At 41.6% G+C, this 15,800-nt stretch overlaps 1 protein-coding gene across 3 annotated transcripts in view; it reads left to right on the top strand.

The window, feature by feature from the left end:
• The window catches only part of KHDRBS3 (KH RNA binding domain containing, signal transduction associated 3), a 184,105-nt gene that overhangs the window by 74,381 nt on the left and 93,924 nt on the right, over positions 1–15,800 (top strand). For all 3 annotated transcript variants that reach the window (XR_007126577.1, XM_047725506.1, XM_047725505.1), the window contains exons 3-4: positions 6,828–6,944; positions 12,773–12,919. Coding sequence is in view for 2 of the 3 variants with exons in the window: in XM_047725506.1 (XP_047581462.1) it covers positions 6,828–6,944; positions 12,773–12,919 (264 nt within the window). In the remaining variant the exon portion in view is untranslated. The remainder of the gene's footprint in view (positions 1–6,827; positions 6,945–12,772; positions 12,920–15,800) is intronic.

Below are 15,800 nucleotides of genomic sequence, written 5' to 3'. Positions count from 1 at the left end.
GCTGTTCTTGTCATGGGGCTCTTACTGCTGGACGTGCAACTCCATGTGAGCAGGGCCATCAGCTCCTTCTCTTTTCCACTCCGCCCCTGGAACGTGCTTGCCTCTTCACCAGCATGTCGTTGTTGTAACACCTACTGAGGGCTGGAACCTGATCTAACTACATGCTTTGTTGACTTTGGCAATATTTTTTAAAAAAAGCAAAGTGGTCTTGTCCTTGCTCCTGCAGATAAAGCTTTTCTTCTGGGTGGGGGTGGTTTTGAGGGCATGGGTCTGAGCAGATCTCAGCAGTGGCTGCTTCCTTCGCCCATATGGCGTGTAGGGGAGTGGCCTCGGGAGTCTTCCTGCTCCCTGATCTTCCTGTGAACACCTGGAGGCTGGGGCAGGAATGTTGAATTTCTGCGCAAAAGTCCTTTAAGGAAGTGTCAACTCCTCTAATTCTGTAGCTTTTAGGGCTTCTGCGCTCTCAGGGGAGCCCACCCCGGGTAAGCAAAGAAGCAAATGCCGGAGGCTCTTTTCGCCCTGCCGGCAACTGAACTCTGCCTTGGTGCCCCCCCCCCCCCCCCCACCTACTTGGTGTTTGCCCTGGGGCTTGGGAGTTAACCTGCATTCTGTCCAGCTCTCTTCCTGTCTGTCTCACAGGGCAAGAGGGACCTTCTTTTCAGCTCTGCATCTGAGCTGAAATGGGTAAGTTCTTGGTAGTTTTGAGAACCAGAAATGGCTAAAGTCAAAAGCAGGAGAGTAGTGGAGTCAGAGAGGAGGGCAGGAGCCGTGCTCAGCAGAGTCAGGACACTGGGACTTGACCCTGAAGATGGTTGGGGGTTGTATTTGAATCAGAGATGTATCCAAGTGAGCTTCGTGTGAAGAGCTCTGTGCTGACTGAGGAGACAGAGGTGGATTTGGCGAAAGGATTCTGTGGCAGGCGAGGTGAGCGAGGATGGTGGCAGGGCTGTGGTGGTGTGACCGCAGTAAAGTAGACTGTGAGAGACATCGGTGAGCTCTCATGGGTCCAGTGAGCATTTATGAAATGCTCTCTCTGCACAGGTGTTGGAGCTGTAGGGCACCAAAGGCCCCATCATTGCCATCACGGAGTGAATGTCAGGTTCCTGGCTAGAGTCAGGGTCCTACGGCAGGGCGGCTGCCTGGGCCCAGGAGCTCTGGAAGATAACGCTTGACGCTGTGAGGACCCAGTTACAAGTTCAGCAGTAGGGTTGAGTTGAAGGTCAATAAAGCAGTCTTTTGTTGGACTAACCAACTTTTTGGTGAGCACCCAATTAAGGGGACCTTTTAATGAAGATAGTGACATGTTCTTGAGGCTTAGTTGTTATGAAATGACAGCTTAAGTGTAATTGCTCCCTCAGGAACAATTTCACATTACAAATGTTGTTTAAACCAATTAAAGCCAGTTCAGAAAAGCATTTAGTTTTTACCAACAAAGAACATAATTGTGGGATCTTATACATTATGCAGTGAAAACTCTATGTTGGTTTACCATCTTTGAAAAGTTTCCTATTTACAATCGTAACACTTGTAATACGGTAATGTATTTATAATGTAATAATTAACATCTGGAAAAATATAATTTGCTTTGGAAATATCACTTTCACCTTTTATTCAAATCTAGGCACAAATAAAATTATTTATTCATTTATATTTTTATTTTTTATTATGTTATGTTAGTCATCATACAGTACATCATTAGTTTTTTGATGTCATGTTCCATAATTCATTGTTTGTGGATAATACCCAGTGCTACATGCAGCCCGTGCCCTCCTTAATACCCGTCACCAGGCTCAGCCATCACCCCTCCTTCCTCCCCTCTAAAACCCTCAGATTTTTTCCCAAAGTCCATAGTCTCTCATGGTTCATCTCCCACTCCAATTTCTCTCCCTTCATTTTTTCCTTCTCCTAATGTCCTCCATGCTATTCCATATGCTCCACAAATAAGTGGGACCATATGATAATTGATTTTCTCCATTTGAGTTATTTAATTAGTGTAATCTCCTCCAGTTCTGTTCATGTTGATGCAGAAGTTGGGTATTCATCCTTTCTGATGGCTGTGTAATATTCCATGGGATATATGGACCACATCTTCTTATCCATTCATCTGTTGAAGGGCATCTTGGCTCTTTCCACAGTTTGGCGATTGTGGGTATTGCTGCTATGAACATTTGGATGCATATGATCCTTCTTTTCACTACATCTGTATCACAAATGAAATTGTTAATAAAATTGAAAGTTAAAATATATTACATTCTCATTTTAGAATATGGTAGTCAAAAATCAGATCCTGACTTCAGTTAAGGAAAGACTTTATTTGAAAATATTATTACAAGAGCAGGGCGGGGGCCTTGTAATAAAGAGAAGATCTGTGCCTCATGAGATCAGTCAGATGGCAAAGGCTTTGCTTTTATGAGGAGAGGGCATGAGGCCAGCAAGGTGGGGGAAGTGGAAGGAGTGGGTGGAGGCAGCATGTCCCTACTGAAGGGACAGTAGATTGGAGAACGTTCCCCTTGAGGCTGGCGCCTGAAGGGGGGTGTCTTTCAGGGGTTGTATGCTGGCCTAGGTTGCTGGTGGGTCATATTCAGGGGCCTGAGGAAAGGGAGAACTTCCCTGAAGTTTGATCAGGTCAGGTTAGTGGACATTTTCTGATTGATTAATGGGGACAAACAGGTCGGCTAATCTTTGGTGGGGCAGAGAATGTGGATTTAAAGGGTCTCTGGCTTTGTCATAGGTGGACGGTGGGTCATCCACAAGTCCTACCTAAATCACCTGGGGAGGAGTAGTTCATTGCAATGAGCCATTCCTAGAAATGGAAAAGGGCCTAAGCTTGTCCTCATCGTCAGTCTTAGTCAGGAGCACAGGGTTGGGTTAAATTCAGCATCCTCCCGGCGCTCAGCACTCACCTGATGTACCTTAATTTTCCTGATAACCCTTCAGTGTGAGGTCTCTCATAAGCCATGACTTGACTTCCTGAGGACCAGGAAGGCTGAGGAACTGCCTTGGTCACACTGCTGGTAAGAGGGCACCCCACTGCTTCAGAAGGCTCTGGCCCGGGAGAGTCATGTTGTCTGAAGAATCCAAAACATATATTCAGCTAGTGTCACTTAGACCTTTTCTTGCTGCAAGTATGAACCTGGGCTAGCTTAAGTTTTGGTTTGTTTTTCCAAGTATGAAGGGTACCTAGTAGAATCTATAGAGAAATGGAACTCGTAATCTGCAAGAAGGACAGCAATAGGGACTTAAAGCCGAAGAAAGAGAGAGGAGCCAGAGTCAGTGACTGCTCTCCCTAGCAGTGTTTCTCAGTAGGGACAAAATTGACATTGTACACAGGACACCTCTTCCTTGTGAAGGGCAGTTCCATCCATCTCCGGTGTGTGATATCCTTGGCCTTTGCCCACTAAATGCCAGTACTGGCCTACATCATCGTGACAACAAAATAGAAGTGCTAAGTATTTCCAGATTCCCTAAGGAGGTGATGCACTCAGGGGTTGAGAACCCGACCACCGAGCAGCCGGGCGTATTGCCATTGTTGTGACTCAGCAATAAGGACATGAGTGTCCGCACTTTCGGTTCTAAACCTCAGATTCTCCTGACTGCCAGTCAGAGGCCAACTCCATGACTCGCCTGGGTGGCCTGGGCACAGTGCTGCCGTTTCAGTGTGCTGGCTTCCTTGGTAGCTTTGCAGATGGAGGCGGGTCAGTTTCTGGTAATCAGTGGGTATTGTTCATATAAATTTATGTATGTCCATAATAGTTGAATTCATCAATTTATTACTAATTTGGCATGGAGTGTGCACAGTCTGTTGGTTGCTCTTTTAGGTGATTTTTTATACCTGTCTCTGTTTAATTCACATTTACTGATTCATCAATCAGTAGGCTGTCCAGTCCTTGTGTTGTAGATGAAGTCTGGGACTCATGACTGTGACTTGACCTGGGACATGTAACTCCTGCACACTATGTGCCTGGACAGAGAAGGGAGTGAAAATGTTTCTGACTGTCAAAACGCTCATTTATGTCCTTTTTTGAATGAAAGGTTAATAGAAATTCAATGCAGAAAGAAATCTCCTAAAGGCATATAAAATTATAAAAATGTTTTTCCTTCTTCTATAGAGTTCTGCAAGTGACCTTGAATAAGTCATATCATTCTGTGGATGTCAGTTTCCTCATCAGTATAAAATTAGATGTTTGCACTGGATGATTTCTAAGGTGTCTTGGTTTTTTTAGTGGGGAAATATTTAGCGATTAACGGTGTGATGTAAGTATGGCTTCTCAACCACAAATTTTGTCTCATGCCATCTTTGAAACCTACCAAAATGAATATAAAAAGAAAAAAGGCACAAATCCTCAAAGACAAGAATGGAAGGCTGAGGCAATAACAGGCCGATGATGGGAGTTAAGTTGTGGTGGTTGCAAAATAAATGGACACATGGTAATGACTTAGACAACAAGAGAAAGCAGAATTTGGGCTTACAGGCCGAGAGGAAGTGTCCCAGAAACAGGCTTGTTAGTACAGAAATAGCTGGAGAAGACTCAGGAATCCTGGATACCAGTTATTGAGAAGGTGGACTGATGGGCAGGACTGAAGAAGGGATGACTAGGTTCTAAGTTTGGGTGAGAAGTGTTGAGACCACTGGGTGCTCTTCCTCGCTGATAAAACTGGGTATCTGCCGTTTTAACTGCAGCAGGCTAGAGACTGCCCGAAGGGGTTGAATAAAGAAGACTTGGGCTCTAATACCCAGAGAGATATGACTGAGGGCTAGAGATGCCACACTGAAAAGGAGGAAATTATTTTCCTTAAATAAAGGTGTGTATACCTACTAGTGGGAATCCCAGCATTCCAGCAGCCAAGCTGATACCTCCTTCTGGGAGATTGGGGAATTCCTATTCAGGGTAATGCTTATCTAGGCCAAGAGAAGAGAAACACAGATACTGATATTTGAGTAACTCTTGATGAAAATACTGGCCTCTTATCTTAAAGTGAATTGTTAAGTCCAGTTGTCAAATTCTGTGGATGAAAGCAGGACTTCAGCTACTGTTTTGGAGACTCAACCTTAAATTTTAAGAACAGGCAGCGGAGGATTACTAGTCCCTTGAGGAAAGCCCATAATGTAGAAAGAGACCAATTCATAAAATGTGAATCTGTTGGAGGAAGCAGATACTATAAGCTCCAAGTGGGGGTGGGGGTGGGGAACACTGCCATTAATATCTTCAGAAATATGAGACTTTATATCACTTCCATAAAATGTTTTTAAGATGTTGTAAAAAAAGAACAAATAAAAGAAAATACTATTAGTAGTTAAACATTTGATAGCAGAAATGGGAAAATCAATAGATATGTAGGAAATGTACTCATATCCCCCAGAAAGTAAAACAAAGAGAGAAGGTGAGAGGAAAAGAAGAAAAATAAGAGAGAAATTTAGAATTCCAGCTCAGGAGATCCTAATAGCCAAATAATAGAATTTTCAGAAAGATGAAGCGAGTAAATGGGGAACCAAGAATGAGGTAGAGATGAGTAGGTGGAGACACTGATTTTTTTTCCCCCTATGTTGTATTATTTGATATTTTTAACTTAATATGTAACATTTCTATATTTTTAAAAAGTGATCGACTTTAAAAAGCAAAAAATACTTATGTGTGAAGGTTAAAAATACTGTAGATATTTGAGTTTTCTTTGAAGACCAATAAAATTAAAAGTAGGCCAAGAAAAAAATACCATTTGACTTTTTAAAAGTACATATTTTAAGAAAATTACTTCAGTTACTATAGGGAAATTGAGGAACAATTTTCTCTTAAAAATGGCAATAGCACAGCAATGGCACAGTTCATGGAGGAGAGCTGATACCAAAGCAGCAGCTGCATGAGTTTGTTTGTAATCAGGAATCTTGCCAAAGAGAACAGTTTCCCTCCTGGTCAATAGGGCTAACTTTCCTTCTGGGAACAAGAAGTATTCTTGACTTACCTTAATCATGGTAAGGCATAAAAGTTGTATGAAATTCCTGATTATAATCCTTTCTTCAAGATATATTTATTATCGGTTCTGTGTTAGGCATTGTTCTGATTCATTTATATGGACACCTTTAGTATTCCTAAAAGCCTTATGGGGCTATGTTCTGTTGTCTTTCACCGTTCTCATTTTATAGACGAGGAACCCAACGTACAGAGAGGTCAAGTAACCCAGTTAAGTAGCTGGGTTACTCAGCTGGTAAATGGAAAAGCCGGGTTTTCAAACTATGGCAGTGTAGCCTCAGAGCCAATACTGTTAATGAATTCACTTCTGCTCTGCTTATTAAATAAAGAACCCTAAGAATTAAGACTAAATAATTTGTCATCATTTTCGTAGCTAGTTATTTTGGAAGAGATAGATGGATTCTGTCCTGAAGCTTGGTGAGCCACTGAATGCTCAAGAACTTGCCTAGGCCTAAGCATACTCCCTGGTTGACTAACCAAGCTCAAGTTCTGACTAGGTGGAAGGACCCAGACCCTCCACAGTGACCAGCCCAGAGCACCTTACATCTTCCCCACCCACAGCTGAAGTCAAATGTGTGTTAAAATTGTCGGGATAGCAAACTAGGGTTTCTGGGAATTGTCTTAATTTATAATTTGTTAAATCTAGCCATCATTCAAATGATTGGTTTTTACTTTACAACTTTTAGCCCCGTTATATGTGCTTTATGGAAAACTGTACAGTGCGAGGCATATCGCAGGAACTTATTTATTTGGCATTACTTAGTGATGTATAGCATATTGTAGTGTTTACTGACATTCAAGATTAATAAATTATTTTCAGATATGAATGTTACAAATTTGGTTTGTTTATTTTTTCCCTAGTTCAACTTTGTGGGGAAACTTCTGGGTCCCCGTGGCAATTCTCTGAAGCGTTTACAAGAAGAAACGTTGACAAAAATGTCCATCCTTGGGAAAGGTTCCATGCGAGACAAGGCAAAGGTAACATTCATCATAGACAAATGGCTACTTTGGAGACAAGTTACCTAATGCACTATTAGGTTATTTATTGTATTAATACAAATTATATTAGAGCTAGCTAAGATTGCAAAGGAAATTACGTGAAAATGTTGTGTACAGTGACAGAGTTTCTGATACCGTGTAGAAAACTGAGTCACTCGGGCCAGTTTCAGAATGTATGATGTCCTACATGTATGTCTGTAACTCTTACCTTCATTTGTAAAATGCAGTAGCAGTGCCTGCGGTTTTGACCATATAAGCAATACCTCGTAGAAAGTACAGCAATAGGGAAATTACCACAAAGAGAAATCAAAGTTAACTGCAGTCTTAATGCCACTGTTTGCATCTTGGATGAGTTCCTGCTGGCTTTTTTTCTATGCCTGTATTTCACATAGTTGCGTTTATAAAGAATATGCTTGGATTTGCTCTTTTTGCCTTCCGTTTGATACCCTATACATTTTATCAAGTTAAAATTGATTTTAAATGTTTTAATAGTGGCTTTGTATTCTCACACACAGTAGTTCTAGTTGGTTCTATTCCTGCACTGCCTCTTTTTTTTTTTTTTTTTTTGTAGTAACCTAAAATTACTGAGTTATTTTTATTGATCACTTTCTTAAATATACCACTACTGGAAGAAATTTTCACATTTCATAATGTGCTATCACCTCCATTGTTCTCTGTTATCATTTTGTTGCTCTGTCGCTGTGAAAGATTGGGGTTACTGAAAACCGAACCCACACACAGTGGTCACTTCCCATGAAATGTTGAACAATGATTGTGTCAGGCAAGAAAGTTATTTAGACAAAATCCAGCCTCCTGGCATGCACAAAAAAATCCATTTAGACAAGGCTTTTATAATAAAAAATGGCTGCCATTTGTTTGTCGGACAGCTACTGTGAGTGTGTTACTCTGTGTTATCCCTAGAAAAATGATGGAAGATGTATAACATTGTCCTTATTTTACATGTAAAAAACCTTAGATTTAGAGTACCTGACTATATTATCTGGGTTAGTCAGTGAAGTTAAATTATTTGATTAAAATAGGGCTACGTATCATATTCTCATGGGGTGTGGTTTTAAAATATAAATTCCCATATAGACTTTTAAGGGTAGAACCTTAAAAGGAATTTTCCGTGGGTGTTTGAGATGATTCTAATGCATGGCCAGGTTAGGCTCACTACCCACTAAGCCTCGCTGTCTCAGATGATGTTACTTTGATTCCCTGACTCATCTGTTCTGGAAGCTGGAGGGAAAGGAACCATATTGGTCAGTTGGTCAGAAGTTTTGTATAACTTGTAGGAAACTAGCCCATCCTTGCTGATACCTTAATTAGGTCTTCAGTAAGGCCATCTGGTCATCAGGTGCATGATATGACCAATGAAATTTGTGAACATGCTGCTTATTTTGTTTGCTGTTAAGGGAGTTTTTTTGGTCAGAAGCAACATTTTGTGGCAGACAGTGGCAGTGGTCAGGGATCCACGGATAATTTTACTGTACAAAAGAAGCCAGGAAAGCAAGTCTCTAGCTAGATTGTATGTCCAAGTAATAGCAAGTGCCTGGCTAGCCATTTAATAAAAAGGATTCTAAATATCATCCCCTTGCTGTCAGGACTTGGTGGTGGTTCTATATTATGTTGTCGTTTTAAGGGCTGTCTGTGCTGTTGGTGTTTTGGGCATTCAGGAATGCAGTAGCCAAGGGTCCTTTCTGAAGGGGAGTCTATGTTGCGAAGTGATATATAACCTTTCTCTATGTCACTAAAGACACTTTGTTCGAGTCCTTTGAGTAGCACTGAGGCAGCTGGGTAATGAGGTGCTTTGCCATCTACTAAAATGGATCCCTTTGTCTCCCTGGTCACTGAGTGCCCGCTCTTCATTGCGTGGGGCACCCTGTTCTCTTACACACTCAGTGGGTCTAGGCTGCTTCCCTAGACCACTTACCAGCACTTTACTAATCCTCTCATTTCTGTGTCCTTGACCACATTGGTCTGAGAATCTTTATAGAGATTCTGTAATGTAAGATTCTGAAATGTAAGTGGCTGGTCATTTCCATTCCATCAGGACACCCAGGAACTGGGGAAGTAGCATACATTTGGGGCTTACAGTCCAGCAGAGCTGCTCTCAAGGGACAGGATGAGAAGTCCTTTATATCTCGACCACATAGACCCCCCACCATCACCAGTGGCCCTCAGTGGAGCAGCGAGTACTCAGAGTCCAGCTTGTTAATCCTCAGGCTTTCTGGATATTTCTTCTTTTCAGTGCATAGTCACTCTAGGAAAAGACCCCTGGTCCATGTTTGGAAGACAAGGAGGAAGTGTCACATGTACACAGGAGGTGTTCACAGTTATTATTAGCTTTCTTATTCTCTGCATCCCCGGGGCAAGCAAGGATCTGATCCTACACCAGGAGGTCATACCAAGAAACAGTAATAAAGTGGGGCACCTGGGTGGCTCAGTTGGTTAAGTGTCTGCCTTCTGCTCAGGTCATAGTCCTAGGGTCCTGAACTTGAGCCCAGTGTCTGGCCCCCTGTTCTGTGGGGAGCCTGCTTCTCTGTCTCCCTCTGTCCCTCCCCCCAATTTGTGCACATGCTCTCTCCTCTTGCTCTCTCTTTCAAATAAATAAATAAAATCTTAAAAAAAAAAAAAAAATAGCCTGAGAATTGTCATCTCCTTTCAAGGAACTACCTTGGCTATTCAGAACAAGGTAGGAAAAATTTCACAGGACAGGCTTCTGCCCCTGCGGAAAGCTCATTTGGGCTCTTCATTTGAACACTAAGTGTTGTTCGAATCCTCCCAAATGTTGCCAGTCCAGTTCTCAGATCTTCAGTGTTCTCCAGGCATTTTCCTAAACCTCACAGAAGAGGGGGCCGGGCAGTCTGTCTTGTCCTTCAGAAGCACACAGGTGTCAACTCTGCTTCTGCTTGTTGGCTCCTATCCGCCTGTGGCCATAAGCAGTAAACTTTCTAGACTTCTTCTGGCTCTTTCAGACTTGAGCTCATCGTGTCAAATCTTGAGTCTGTCTTTTTCTTTTTAGAACTCTTCAGTACAGTTTTACCCACTCCCCCTGCCTTGTTTTCCTTTTGCGCGTCATACTGTGGCCGGCCTCTGCCCCACACAGCCAACAGTCACACCTTCCAAAGCATTTCAGTGATGTCACCATAGGTCATAACTCAAGTCACAGGCTTGCTGCAGAAGCAGAGACCACGGGGATCCCGTGTCCTATACTGCAGCCAGGTCCTACTGCCGGAACTCTTGAATGCTGATTTCTGTTGTTCCTTTTAGTCTGCAGAAATTCTCAGTTAATAATGTTTATTGCGAAAGAGATTTCCATTACTATTAAAAATCTCGTCTTTTAGCTTTTCATAGTGTTCACTATCTAAATTCTAATGAGACCATAATTCATTTTATTCTTGTATTTTCTACATTGATGAAATTTTGGGAGTTATTACTGACTTGGGTCAGTTGGTTATGTAGCATAACAATCACTGTAATGCTGTGGTCTGTCGAGCCTTCAGCTTGTGCCCAGCATGCTAGCTGTTCTGCCCTTATTGTCTATGTTCTAGACTAATAGGATAATTAATACTGCCGTCATCATTTATTGAGTGTTTATTATGTACTAAGCATAGTTCTAAAGACTTTTATGTCTTTAAATATGAAACTCCTTTTTTACTACAATGCCTGTATATTACTAATAACTCCTAATTACTATTCTGATAACTTTATTACTACAAAAACCCTCTGAGCAGTAGATACTATACTTTTACTCTTCACTGAAAATCACCTCTTTAAGATGATAAAGTAACCTGTCCAAAATTATACAGTACATGTTGAATCTGCGATTTGAAAGCAGAACTCCAAACAAAGTCTGCGTTCTTCCCCAAACTCCATAGTGCCTGTCCCCACTAACCCAGGAAAGGAGCTGGTAACGCCCCTCGATGTGTGGAGAGGAGGACAACAGGCTGGGCTAAGAAGGCCTGCCTGGCTGTTTCCATCTGCGGCAGCAGTGGCAGAGCGCCGCCCTGTGAATCAGTCACAAACTCTCGTGAGTGTCCTCAGTGTGATGCCGTATTCCAATAGGTAGACAGTGTTTACATCAGTAGATTATGCTTTTCAGAAGTGAACTGTTGAACATAAAATTCGGTTCTGTGAAGTTTAAAACTTCAGCTCTGAAAGACAGAGTATCAGATCAAGGGATGGAAAGTGCTCTGATTAGAATAAATAGTCTGTGGTTGGCCTAAAAGAATCATTCTTCTTATGCGTGACCAAGTGTGAAGGAAATGCAGAGGGTATTATGGCAGCTTATATTCGCTCTCCTTGTTTCAAATGTTTTTCCTTTAGTTTCTGGCCTACTTTCTGTAAATGCGAAGGAAACTGGCATATACTCAGTCCTGGCGTGTGTAAAGCAGTGTTCTGGGTGTACGTACGTGATCTCCTTCACCCGGCATTTATGGAAAGTTGGTTCTTTCACTTTTCTCTTTGGTCCTGTATTAATACACTTATGTTAGCACCAACCTGATTTTTCAAATTAAGGGTCGGATTACATTTCTTCAGTCTAAACAAATGCACCTGGTGTCTGGCACGGCTACGCTTTGGGCATATCTGACTCAAAACCCCATGTCCTAGTCATGCTCTAGATGGAGATCTCTCTTCCTTTAAAAGCAATTAGATTAGTGAAGTAACACCAGTTGAAGGCTTAAATGGTGAAATCAAGGGTGCTTGTGCCTCTTTGACCTCTTGGCCTGTGGTGGAATTAAAAGGTGTTGTTGCCAGGAGATCTAGGGTTCTCCTTCTCATGGGTTTGGTATTTTAGAGAGTCTGGGAAGGTTTCCCTGTTTTGGAAGTCACTCTAGGTGTAGGTACCTACTCATCTTAATCTGTCTGTATGATTTGAATGTTGGAAACAAAGACTTTTAGAAGACCCAGATTTTGTCATTTCCCACTATAAAGAATACTAGTTAGGAGAAAATAATGAACCAAATCATTTGTCTCTTGCTGACTGGTCTAGGTTTTTTTCCTCCTCTTTTTCCCCCCTGAATTTCATTATGTAAACAAACAATAAAAAAAAAAAACACTTTTTTAAAAATGTGTATCATAATTTTGTAAAATCCTGTAATAAAATCTTTCATTTATTATTTTTTTTTCACTGTTTTATCCTCAGGTACAGGGCCTGGCATATAGAAATTTTTTTTGAATGAATATATGAATGAGCAAATGAACATAGAAACGATGAATAATGTTTACCTATTCATTCAGAAGTAGTTGTGGAGTGTCAGCTGTATACCAAGCACTTTTCTAGACAAGGAAAATGAGCACCAGAGAAGACAATCATGGTTTTTGTTCTGTTGCGATCACCTCCAGTGAGGAAAATTAGATAATAATCAAGTAAACAATAGGTATTTTCAGTAATTTGATGGTGGAAATGGTTTGTGGCAGCATCACGGATACTCACCCTAACCAGTGTAGAGGGAGTTTAGGAGATGAGCTGGCTGGAACCGGGTGTCTGAGCAGCTGCTGGAGGAGTGTCAGGCTGGGGGAGATGGGAGGAGACAAAGCAGCCGGATCATATGGCCAAGGGTCTCCCTCTAGGCTAGAGACGGGAGCTGAGACTTATTCCAATAGAATCTCGAAGCCTTGGGTGTTTTCATGGAAGGTGGGCATGGCAGGATCAGATTTGTGTTTTAATCCTTCCTCCTGCGGGTGCTGCTTGCCCTTAAGCAAGCCTTCTCTGACAGCTGCATGCTGGATCAGCTCTGTGTAGCGTTCCTGTGTCTCCTCTTACACAGACACCCTTTCAAGCATGGTTTTTCTTTCTTCAGGAAGAAGAGTTGAGGAAAAGTGGAGAGGCCAAGTACTTTCACCTCAATGATGACCTCCATGTTCTCATTGAAGTCTTCGCTCCACCAGCGGAAGCATATGCCCGGATGGGACACGCACTGGAAGAAATCAAAAAGTTCCTCATTCCTGTTAGTACAGTTTTCCTTGATAGTTAATTTATACTTTAAAAGCTCTTCCTTTATTTTAGTCCTTGGTAATTCTTATCAGTAAGTATTATTTGCACAGCACTTTATTTGTTAAAAGTGTCCCTGGGAATTGGCATTTTTCTTTCTTTATAAATGAGGCAAGGTATTTTTAAAGAGATTAGGTAATACTGGTAAAGGCTATACGGCCAAGAAAGTTGAAGAGCGTAAGCACTAGTTCAGGTTTTGGAACTCACATGTCCTAAGCCTTTTTGTGACACTAAAATCACCTACAAATCCATTGTTCTCCAAAATAAACATACTAGTGCCTTCCATGCAGCAAGTGCTGTGTGTGGTGTTGGACCAGCAGACATAAAAAAAAGACCGAGGCATCCCCTCCAGGGCGATGCAGTATAGGGAAGAGAGAAGCCTAAGCCAGTGATCGCAGTATAGCATGGTCAGCATAACCACGGACATACGCATAAGGAGCACAGAGAAGAAAGGCACTGTGCTGGCAGTTAGCTGGTTTCTGCCAAGTGTTTTATGATTTGTTTTCTTGTTTATTTTTTGTTTTTGTTTTTAGGATTTTTATTTATTCGAGAGAGTGAGAGATCACAGAGGGGTAGGGAGAAGCAGGCTCCCTGCTGAGCGGAGAACTGATGCAGGGCTTGGTCCCAGGACCTTGAGATCATGACCTGAGCCGAAGGCAGAGGCTTAACTGACTGAGCCACCCAGGCGCCCCTTATGCTTTGTTAATAGAACGATTGCTCTTCTGTTTTAGCCCTTCCCAGACACTTCGGCATTGCTAAGAATATGAAAACTTAAAGAGAACGTACCCATACCCCTATTAGGAAAGTTAATTTAGGTTTTTTATATAATTTACATGTACTAGATTAAAAATAAAAAACAGAACATTGAATACTTTGGTTCCTTAGACAATTTATTTAGAGAAGCTGTCCCATCGCCAGACAGTTGCCTGAGGTAGGACTGAGTTCAGCAATCCCAGGCTGGTCTAGTGGGTTGACTTACATACACATGTATGTACATACACAGCACATTTATCAAGACTATATTATCTGTGAGGAAAACTGTTGAATTTATAGGGAAAGGATATTTTAAGTCATGATTGCCTTGGAAAAGGCAAGGCATGGATTCTATAAGTTATTTTACTTGGGAGCTTAATTCCCTCAAGCCAATATGAAGATCCACTTATTCATTTAGTTTTTTATTTTATTTTTTTAGAGAGGAGGGAGAGAGAGGGTGAGGGAGAGAGAATTTTTTTTTAAAGATTTTATTTATTTATTTGACAGAGAGAGACAATGAGAGGGGGAGCACTAGCAGAAGGAGTGGGAGAGGGAGAAGCAGGCTCCCCATGGAGCTGGGAGTCTGACGTGGGGCTCAATCCCAGGACCCTGGGATCAGGACCTGAGCTGAAGGCACACACTTAACTGACTGAGCCACCCAGGTACCTCGAGAGAGAGAATCTAAGCAGGCTCCAGTCTCACAGGGCTCAGAATCACAACCCTGAGATCGTGACCTGAGCCAGAATCAAGAGTCAGAAGCTTAACCGACTCTGCCAACAAGGTTCCTCTGTTCATTGAGTTTAGAAACAAAGTTTTTAGTACTTTCTATGTGATAGATACATGGGAAGTAATAAAAGACATTCTTTTTTTCTGCCCCTATAGAGTCTATATAATGGGAGGACAGGTAAGAATCAGATGTTCATATAAACGATTATAAGACTGCTACTCTGACAAGACTAAGAAGTTTAATGTCTTAGTGGTCATTCAGTGTGGACTAGGGAGTGCTGACCTAGCCACGTAGGCTGCCACAGGACGTCCCACTCCATCCCCTTTACACTTCTCTACCAGGACATGGATCTGACTTCTCTCCCCTTGAATTTGGGCTGACCAGGAGAACTCTGCTTAACCCAGAGTCACAAAAATTTTCTGCTGTGTTTTCTTAATATTTTTAGTATTAGTTCTTTCATTTAAGCCTATGATCAATTTTAGGTTAATTTTTATGTATGGTATGAAGTTAGGATCTGGGTCTGTCTTTTTCTGTGTTGATATCCGGCTGGTTATCCCAGTACTGTATGTTGAAAAGACAATCCTTTTCCTGTTGAACTGCAACACCGTTGTTGAAAATCCACTAAACATAAATGTCTGTATTTGTTTCTTCATTCTCAGTTTGTTCCATTGATTTATATGTCTGTCCTTATGCCAGTGTCATGCTCTTAATGACTTTAGCCTTCTAGCAATTTGGTTTCAAATCCAGGTTGTTGATGCTTTTTAAAGAAAAAGTACTATCTCAAAATTGTTTTGGCTATTCCGGTTCCTATGCATTTCTACATATATTCTGGATTAGCTTGTCAATTTCTGCAAAACAAACAAAAATCTCTAAATGTTTTGATAGCGGATTGAATCTGTATCTCAGTTTGGGGATAATTTCCATCTTAACAATACTTAGTTTTCTAGACCATGACTGTGAAGTGTCTACTTAACAGATATTTTTTGTTTCCTTCCACAGTGTTTTGTAGTCTTCGAGGTGCCAGTCTTAGACTTCTTTCATTAAATTTATTTCTAAGTATTCTATACTTGTTGATGCTATTGTGAATGGGGCTTTCAAAATTTCATGTTCAGGGGCGCCTGGGTGACTCAGTGGGTTAAAGCCTCTGCCTTCGGCTCAGGTCATGATCTCAGGGTCCTGGGATCAAGCTCCGTGTCAGGCCCTCTGCTCAGCAGGGAGCCCGCTTCCTCCTCTCTCTCTGTCTTCCTCTCTGTCTACTTATGATCTCTCTCTCTCTCTGTCAAATAAATAAATAAAATCTTTAAAAAAAAAAATGTCATGTTCAGGGGCACCGGGGTGGTGCAGTGTTTAAGCATCT

The sequence above is a fragment of the Lutra lutra genome, chromosome 4 (genome assembly GCF_902655055.1).
Source record: "Lutra lutra chromosome 4, mLutLut1.2, whole genome shotgun sequence".
Taxonomy (NCBI): Eukaryota; Metazoa; Chordata; class Mammalia; order Carnivora; family Mustelidae; genus Lutra; species Lutra lutra.
The sequence above is the reverse complement of the archived record's forward strand: the minus strand, read 5'-3'. Positions and strand labels throughout refer to the sequence as shown.